Source organism: Ursus maritimus, unplaced genomic scaffold (genome assembly GCF_017311325.1).
Source record: "Ursus maritimus isolate PB19 unplaced genomic scaffold, ASM1731132v1 scaffold_21, whole genome shotgun sequence".
Taxonomy (NCBI): domain Eukaryota; kingdom Metazoa; phylum Chordata; class Mammalia; order Carnivora; family Ursidae; genus Ursus; species Ursus maritimus.
The window spans coordinates 1,627,829-1,636,361 of record NW_024424564.1 but is presented as its reverse complement, the minus strand read 5'-3'; the positions used below and the strand labels follow the sequence as shown (position 1 = coordinate 1,636,361).

Sequence of the window (8,533 nt, the reverse complement as noted above, 5' to 3'; positions counted from 1 at the left end):
TGTGCTACAAGAGGATTTAAACTGTCATCTACTCTTACCAAAGAATTAAGGAAAAAATGAGTACAGAGTCAGAGCCAGAGTTTCAAAATATTCTCATCTGTTAAATTAAGAGTGTCTCCCATAGAAAAGCAGTGGAGGCCCCACAGGGCAAGTACAAAACAGAATTAAAACTCCCAAGGGTCTTGTCTTTACAAAAGAAAAGGCAGGAGGCAGCCCCTGGACAGCGGGTCGTGCTGGCCGCTCCGGTTGGACCACGTTGCATAATCCTCAGTCGCATCATCACAACGTCTCTGAGCGTTTCGATGGGGGAGAAGGGGCAGTGTAGTGTGTGTGGGAGGAGAGGCCCAGCGGGCTCTCTGTGCCCCCTTACCCCCTTTTAGATCCCAGAGGAAAGTAGAGGGAAGCTGGCTACACCTTGAAATGAGGCTATGTGTTTCAAACCTGGGGACAGGGGTAAGAGGGGATCTGTGCTTTGAGCAACCTGAGCCAGAGGCAGAGGGGTGTTGGAGGGGTCAGGGGGGAATGCATGATGCTTATTGCTTTGTACCTTTCACTGGGAAGGAGGGCAGCAGCCAACAGTAGCTCACAGGTTTGTAAACTGAGCCTGCTGGCTTCAAGAAGGGAGGCAATGAAGTCGAATTAAATATAAAAGAGTCATTTGTGCAAAAATAACTTAAACAAATAAAAGACCTGGGGAAGGGGGTGTTCCCCTTAGCCTGGTGGGGAGAGGGCCATATACCACCCCCCCAGGCCTTTTCAGTGACATGGCTTTGGGGGGGAGGGGGTGAGCTTCCCTACCCCCTGCAATGGCTCAGGATGGGATTGTAGGGGAAGGGCTTGCATTTGTGCTCTGAGTGGGGAGTAGTGCCCCCACCCACTGTCCACAGGTGCAGGTGGCTGGCAGGGGCTCCCAAGGCTCAGCACTCAGCTCTCCCCGATCAGGGTCAGATCCAGCTCCAGGTATGGCTGCTAAGGGGCCAGTTTCCTCCTCTTGTTTTTGGCAGGACGGCCAGGGCGGGCCCGGGGAGGCAGAGGGACAGCCGCCTATACAAGAGGGGAAGTTGAAAGAAGTGATCAAACAGCTAGGTATTGGGAAGTCTTTTATTTTCTCCCCACTCGCTCTAATCCTCTTCTCCTCCTGCCCCATCCCTTACAACAACCCCCACCCCCCCACCCCCCACCCTCCGCCGCCCTGACACACACTTACGCGGGTTGTAGGGCTGGGGTCCAAGGTAACGTCCTGGCGGGAGCTATTGCTGTTCCGGGTAGGGCTGCAATAAGGGCACGAATGATCAGGGATGCTTCCCCAAGCACCAGGTGAAGTTCAGAATTTGGGTGGGAAACTTTCTACTTTTGGATAATAAAGGCAAAATATCCTTATCCATATTTAAGTAAGTTTGTGCCTTTTTGAAAAGTCAAGCTACTGTAGACATTTCGATCAACCATCAAGAAGTGGGGAAAGGCCAGGACTGTGGTAGGCCCAACACTCACTTGTATTTTCTCCTCCGGCCACGACGAGACTTTCTGACTACCCCTGGGGGCACCTGGGAAAACACGGACTGTATGTGTAGGAAAAATTAGGAAAAGGAACCGTGTTCCCAGCCTTTCCTCAGAGCCCTTCACCCAAACCTCCATCACCCTGCACTCACCTTAAGGTCCTCAGAATGGGGTCCAGGAGGGGATGGATCCTTGGGCTCAACACCCCCTTCAGCCAGCTCCCCATTATGCTGCCAGTGGTGGGTCCTTCTTGGGGACCGTTCCATTTGTCCATTGAAGCCACCACGTGCCCCCCACTTGAGGGCCAGTCGGCCAGGCTCCCGCCGGCTGCCAGGCTTTCGGCCCCGGCCTGGCCTGGCCTCACCATTAATGCCCCTAAGTCCCCCTCCTCCCCTCCGGCCCCGTTTCCCTGACCCCCTCCCAGTGAGCAGCTCAGGGACTGGGGGGTCGGGAGAACCGTGGGGTGGGGCTAAGGCACTGAGGGGAGGCCGGGCAGGCTCCGGTTCCAGGGCTGAGGTGGGGCTCTGAGGGGGCAGACAAGGGGCTTCTGGCTGCTCTGGAGGAATCTGCAGGCAAAAAGTAAAATCGTAGTCCCAAATATGGTTCCTCTGCTACTGTAACTCAAAAAATCTACTTCCAGTTTGGGAAAAAATTCTGTCCCTGACACCCGCCCCCCCCCCAACACAGACCCTCACCTGGAGACTCTGTAGCAGGCAGGCTAGGGGACTAGAGGCCTCTGAGAGGGATGGAGGAGCTCCCCCCCCAGGGAGGAGCTGCAGCCCCAACTGGCCAGAGAGAAGAGGGCCAGGAGGCTGCAACAGGCTGGGGAGGGTTCCAGGGCTGCTGGTCAGCGAAGACAGATCACCTGTGGAGGAGTTTGGTCAGAAGTCTCCCTCCGCAAACCGGTTAGGCTGAGCAGACCCTATTTCTCTCTTAGGCTTAACCCCAGAGTCAAAGACTCTTCCCCAAGTCATCTAGCCTCTGCTCCCAAGTTTTACTGCTTCCTTTTTTTTCTCTTTCACACCAGTATTCCCTCAGACTCACCCAGCAGGCTGGCACTCAGCAGAGGGCTAAGGAGTTGGGGGGGTCTCCCTGAGTTGGAGGGGGCCTTGCCCAGAGAGGAGGCCCCCGGGTCAGTAGTTGCCGTGGTGACACTGGAGGTAGGTGGTCCAGGTTGGGGGGCACTCAGGACACAGGGCTAAAAGAGAAAGAATGGTTAGGCCACTATGTGCGTGAAGTGTTTCATAAACGTACAGGACTGCACGTACACAGTCTCACTGAGGCCCCACGTGAAGTGGGCCACGCTATTAAATACAGACCCAGTTCTCGCAGCCACCCTACCCCCGGCCAAGGACTAAGCCCTCCCTAAAGGCCCTGAGGAAGAGCTCAGGCATGAACTGAAAGCTTTGATTCCCAGCTCTCATCCCTGATTCTACCTCTTGTTCTGTCCCACCCACTCACCCCCTATTCTCACCTGGGGGGGTGTCCCCGAGGGGGGATCCAGGCTGGCAGCCAGCAGCGCAGAATTTAAAGCTATGAGGGTGGGGGGGGCTGAAAGTGGGGGGAACAGTAGGGGGGGCAGGTCTCCCAAACCTGAAAATGTCTCCCCACTTGGACCCCCAGCTCCCTCTGCAGATCCGTCCCCATCCCCAGCAGTGGGGCCCAGGGCCAACAGGGGCAGGAAAGAGGCAAGGAGGTTGCTAGGAGGTGCAGAAGGGGGTGGAAGAAGGTCTGAGGGGGGTGGTGGAAGCAGGGAAGCCACCAAAAGTGAAGGCCCTTCAGGCTCGCCTGGGGCCAGGGGAGGGCCAGGTCCCCCCGGTGGGGGCAGCAGGGGCTCAGGGGGAGGTTGTCCCCCTCCCCCAGCCAGCACGCCAAATAAACTGTGGCTGAGCAATGGAGAAGGTGGAGGCTGCCCCAGACTCAGAGGGAGAGGCAAGGCCCCTAGCATCCCCGGGAAGCCGGCTCCACTCAGCGCCAGGCCCTGCTCAGGACTAGGGAAAGGGAAAGCCTCCCCACCAGCCAGGGGAGGCAGAGGGCAGGCTGGGCCCGCCCCCATCCCGAGCCCTTCAGATGGGCTTTGAAGCACAGGGCTGGGGACCAGGGGGGCTTTGGAGGCAGCTGGTGGGGCAGGGGCACCTGCAAAGGAAAAGAGAAATTCAGCTCAAGGGAGGACCTTTCTCCCAGCATCCAAAGAACCCGACCTTCATGCCTCCAACCCAGAAAACCACCGAAGAACCCTCTAAACTCCCCTAAGTGCCTTGGCTGCCTTTTTCCACCTGCGAGGAGGAAGAGCGCTACCACACTCACACTCACACTCACGTACCTGGCACACTGCTGAGGCTGCCACTGGGCGGGGCAGGGTGCCTGGGCTGGGGAGGGCTCCCTGAGGAGAGGGTTGGGGGAGGAGGAAGGTGTGCATCTGACCCCAAAAGGTTAAAGCTTCCATCAGAGTGGGAAGGGCCAGGGGTGGGGAGTCCCAGCAGGGACAGTACAGAAGGGAGAATTGGTTGGGATGGCTCAGGGAGAGGAAAGGGTTGGGGGACGGGAGCAGGGGCCCGAGGACGGCTCCGTCTAGGGGCTTGAGGGCCTCCCCCTTCTAGCAACCGCAGTACAGTTGGGGGTCTGCGCGGACGACGCTGAGAGGGACGGGGTGATGAGTGGGAAGCTGAGGGTGTCTGGGCACGGGGCCTTCGGCCCTGTAAAGTGCTGGGAGGGGGGAGCGGGGGATGCTGTGCCTTGGCCGCTGCAGAGAGTAGGCTGCTAGCAAGGAAGGGGGGTGCCCCGGGCCCCTCCACCGTGGGGGCCCCTCCTAGGGGTCCCAAGACCAGGGGCAGGTGCATAGTGGCTGAAGACACTGGTGGCTGAGTGGCAGGACCAGGGGGGCCAGGGGGACCAGGGAGATTATTGCTTGGGGGCAGAGGAGGGGGAGTTAAGGCATCACTACAGTGGAAGAGAGAAGGGTCTGAAGGTGGTGAGGAGGAGGCATGGGGGGCTGGAGAAGAGCCCAGGTCAGGGGGCACCAGGCTGGAGCGGAGGGCGGCTCCCCAGTTGTAGGAGGGAGCATTGAGGCTGATAGCTGGTGGAGGAGGTGGGGCTGGAGAGGGGGCATTGCCCCTTGGGAGGAAGCAGGGACTGCTGCTGCCTCCAGAGGGGACTGGGTCAGGAAGCCTTGGTGGTGGGAAGAGCCCCCCAGGGCCTGCTAGAGTGGGGAAGGCCTGTGGAACTGAGGGTGGTTCTGGAGGAAGGGAGCCAGGACCCCCATTCAGTGGAGTTGTAGGAGGGACTCGACAGGGAGGGCGGGCAGAGGGGGGCCCTGGGGACACAGTGTGGAACATTTGGGGGCTCGCTCCCTCTCCTGCAATAAATGAGAAATGAAGGGTCAGCCTGTGGCTCCCCTTCCAACAACTTTCTTTTGTCTTCTCCACCCCATCTCCCATAAACTCCCAACCCCCCCCCACCCCGTGCCTTCCTCTCATCAAGCTGCTCCCCACTCCACCCTTCTCCTTGCTCCCTCTCATAGAGCTCCTCCCACCATCCCTCTTCCAGGCCCTTAAGTTTTCCTCAGTTGTCAGTACAGTGCAGAAGACTCACCAGGAGAAGAGTGTGAGCAGGTGGTCTCCATGCTGCGGTACAGAGTTGCCATGGCAACGGCTTTCCGCCGGTGGTTGCACAGCTTGGTCATGTCCTCCTCTGATGCGGGCCCCACCCCAGCCCCACCCGGGGTCACCGGGGCCAAAGGGTCAAAGTTGAAAACCTGTAAGGCGGGAGTCACGGACAGGGACCCTGAGAGAGTGGAATCTGAGAAGAGCTACCACGGTCAGTGACTTGTATTAGGTCTCTTGGCTTATCCCTGTATTCTCTGGCACCCCTCACCACTCTGACCTTGGGGACATTGAGTGGACACTCCAGACCGCACTTGCAGGTCCCATCGCTGAGGAGGTAGCTCCGGGTTTGCTCCAAGGAAGACAGCTCTGTGCCACTTGGGCTGGGAGAGCACAGGGTCAGAGAGTACAGAGTTAGTTGACACTGTATCAGGAGACCGTGCCTACAGGACAGCTCCTTAGTCAAAGACCTTCTTAGGAAGGACAGAGGATAAAGGATGTGGAAAGAGACAGAGGGAAAACAGATTTAAAGGGCCAGAGATACAGCGAGCAAAAAGGTGGAGGAAGGAGGAACAGAGGAGAGCAATAGGGTATCGGAGATCTGGACACCGAGAGGAGAGGTGGGAGAGAAAACTCAGGCACCGATCTCTGGGAACTCTGAGGATCCATACCTGATATAGAGCACAGCACCCTCTCGAACACAGCGCTGCCAGCCGATGGGGACAGATGTGGCCACAGGGCCCCCAGCTCTGTCTGCTCCACTGCTCTCATTGCCCCCATTCATTGTGTGTAATCAGCTCCCACGTGCCTGATAACACAGACATCCATGTGGGCATTAGGAGGGTTAAACTGCACTGGGTACCTGAGGGACTACTCCAGGAAGGCAAAGATTGTGGGGAGACCCAAAAGAACTCAGGGGCATGGAGAAACCCTCAGAGGGCTGGGAGAGAAAATGAAGAACTCGCTGCCATCCCGCCGTGGCTACCTGAACATCTCTGCAAACATTGTGGGGTCCAGTCTAAAGCCGGGGCCTCCGGCTTAGCCCACACCTGCAACACAGGAGAGAGAAAAGACTGTCGGAAATCTGCCCAACTCAGAAGAGCACCAAAGCCCAGGTCACTCTCAAGGGAAAGATCCTTAATCCTATGAGGTAAGTGCCCACACAGATCTCAGGGATCTGCTGGCTGAGTCCACAACCATCCTTTCCATGTATAGGCCCTAGGAACCAGAGGATCAAAGCCTCGACTCCCAGGGAGCAAGCTATCAGAGCCCAATCCCTAGACAGAAAGGGCAAGGCCCCTTTGTCCCACCAGAGACATTAGACTTCATCCTGGAGTATGGGCAAATTCCCATAATGCCAGGCCACTAGGAAGTTTCCCAGAGAGTCTGGCCCCCTGCTGTTCCCCACCCCCCAGGAAGATCATATAAAAGGTACAGATTGCCCCACAGGTCACCAGGCAATTGCCCAACTGCCCTCTGGGGTGGTACCAACAGAACCCCCCATGCCTGCTCCATTAGACAATCAATGATCTAGTTCACTTGGACCTTCTTAGGAAAGGTTGGAATCAGAGCTCTGTCTTCTCCCACAATCCTGAGAAGCTCCTGATTTTCCCCCAAGCCTCAGGCAAGGGGATTCAGCACCTCCTACCCCACTGGCTTCAAACTGGCTCCAAGAAGGACTCTCCTCTGATATATGGGGACGCCCCCCCAAACCTGCAAGTAACCTCTCCAACCTCACCATTGCTCCCACCCCACACTGGCGGCTTCTAAACTTTCCCTCTCATAACAAGGCGCCCTGTCACCCAGCCTGCTTCCCTCAGCTTGGGGAGGAGGGGAAGGCGCACGAAGTAGGAAGGAACTTGGGGAGAGGGCGGGCGGAGGGTGGGCGAAGCACTGAGGGGAGGGAGGTGAAAAAGGCAAAAGTCAAGCAGTGAGAGGGAGAAACGGTGGGGGCAGGTGAGGGCGGGGGAGTGGGGATGGGGCCAGGGAAAGGGGCCGAGAGGACGCGGAGGGGGCAGAGGGTAGGGACTGGAGGGGAGGGGAGGGGGAGGGGCGGGGTGGGGGGGGCCGGGCCCTGCACTCACCGCGGCCCATGGTTCGGCCGGCCCCGCCCTGCGCAGTCGCGGCCCAGAGGGTGAGTGGGAGGGAGTGGGAGGAGGGTCGGTGGAGCCCGAGCCTCCGGTACGGCCCCGGCCGGTCCTAGCAGGAAGCGCCGCCGCCGCCGCCGCGGATCACCGAGCGGCCTCCCGCGCATGCGCCATGGGGGCCAGGGGCAGCCCTGGGGATTCCGTTCCCAGAAGGCACCGCGCAGGCTGCTGCCGCCGCCGCCGTCGCTGCCGCCGCCACCGCCGCAGCCGCCGCCGCCGCCGCCGCTGCCCGGACGGGAGAGGGGCGGGGCCGGGCCCCCGCCCAGCGGACAACGACGAGCCAACAGGAGGGGCCGCAGTGCGCATGCGGGAGCGCGCCTACCCCTCCCCCACAACCCCCCATTAATCCCCAAGAGAACAAACACCCCACGCGGCCCCCCCGCCCTCCGCGGAAGGATCTGAGCCTCTTCCCAGGCCACTGGTGGCCAATCCCAGCCCTCCCCGGGGAGGGGCCCCTTCCAAAGCCACAATCTGTTGGGGGAGCCAGGAATGCCAGGTCCGGGAGGGGCCGGCCCCAAAAGATGAAAGTCGCGACTTGCCCTGCCCCGCCCCAAAGGCTTCCCGGGTAGTGTGCTGGGACTTGACCCGCCTCCCCAGGTCAACATGTCACAACACGACCTCAGCCTGTCAAGTCACATGACCTTTGCCTGTCACTGACAACCTGGTCATGTCTTTGGGCCAGGAGAGACCATCTGGTCCAACCCACCCCCACCCCTATTTACAGAAGGGGAAATGGAGGTCTGGAGCAACAGAGCAGGCCTGGCCAAGGACCTGTCACTGTCACACCACCACTTAAACCTGCCTTCCAGCCACAACCGACCTTGTGACAGATTCTACTTAATTCTGGCTGCCCCCATGACGGTATGACAGTACATGTAACCGGCCGCCACATGGCATCTTTTTTCTACCTAATAGCACAAGAAAAATACTTTGCATTTTGAGTGGTGCTTTTCACTTTTGTTTAAGCTGCCTCCCAAGTTCATAGTTCTCTCATTTTACCTTCACAACTCATTACCTTTTATTTACAAACAAGAACGGTTGAGGAACAGAAACATTAGGTGGCTGGCCTAGGATCCCTGGGCAAGTGAGGGGCAGGTGAGGCTAGAATCTGGGCTTCTGACAGCCTAGTCCAAGGCAGGCATGCGCTCAAGTGCACCCAAAGTCCCAGGCAACGAGGCTCTAACGTAGCCCAAGCACCTAGGAGGCAGGAGGCTTGTGCACGGCTCCTTACAGCAGGGAGTCACAGGACTTGCGCGTCTGGTACAGTGAAAAGGGCAGGTTTTGCTC

General features: G+C 58.8%; 1 protein-coding gene across 2 annotated transcripts; it reads right to left on the bottom strand.

The window, feature by feature from the left end:
* Positions 1-75: 75 nt before the first annotated feature.
* On the bottom strand, positions 76-7,445 carry MBD6 (methyl-CpG binding domain protein 6). Of its 2 annotated transcripts, none has more exons than XM_040637175.1 (13): positions 7,184-7,445; positions 6,085-6,148; positions 5,771-5,907; positions 5,380-5,482; positions 5,089-5,251; positions 3,821-4,852; positions 2,972-3,633; positions 2,542-2,695; positions 2,193-2,362; positions 1,650-2,063; positions 1,492-1,544; positions 1,208-1,271; positions 76-1,044 (listed from the first exon to the last, which is right to left on the bottom strand). In XM_040637175.1, the coding sequence occupies exons 3-13, from the start codon at positions 5,881-5,883 to the stop codon at positions 970-972; spliced, it is 3,003 nt and encodes a 1,000-aa protein (XP_040493109.1). In that variant the 5' UTR covers positions 5,884-5,907; positions 6,085-6,148; positions 7,184-7,445; the 3' UTR covers positions 76-969. The 2 variants fall into 2 exon arrangements, with proteins under 2 accessions (XP_040493109.1, XP_040493108.1); XM_040637174.1 differs by having other exon boundaries at positions 1,492-1,559; positions 7,184-7,444.
* Positions 7,446-8,533: the final 1,088 nt, after the last annotated feature.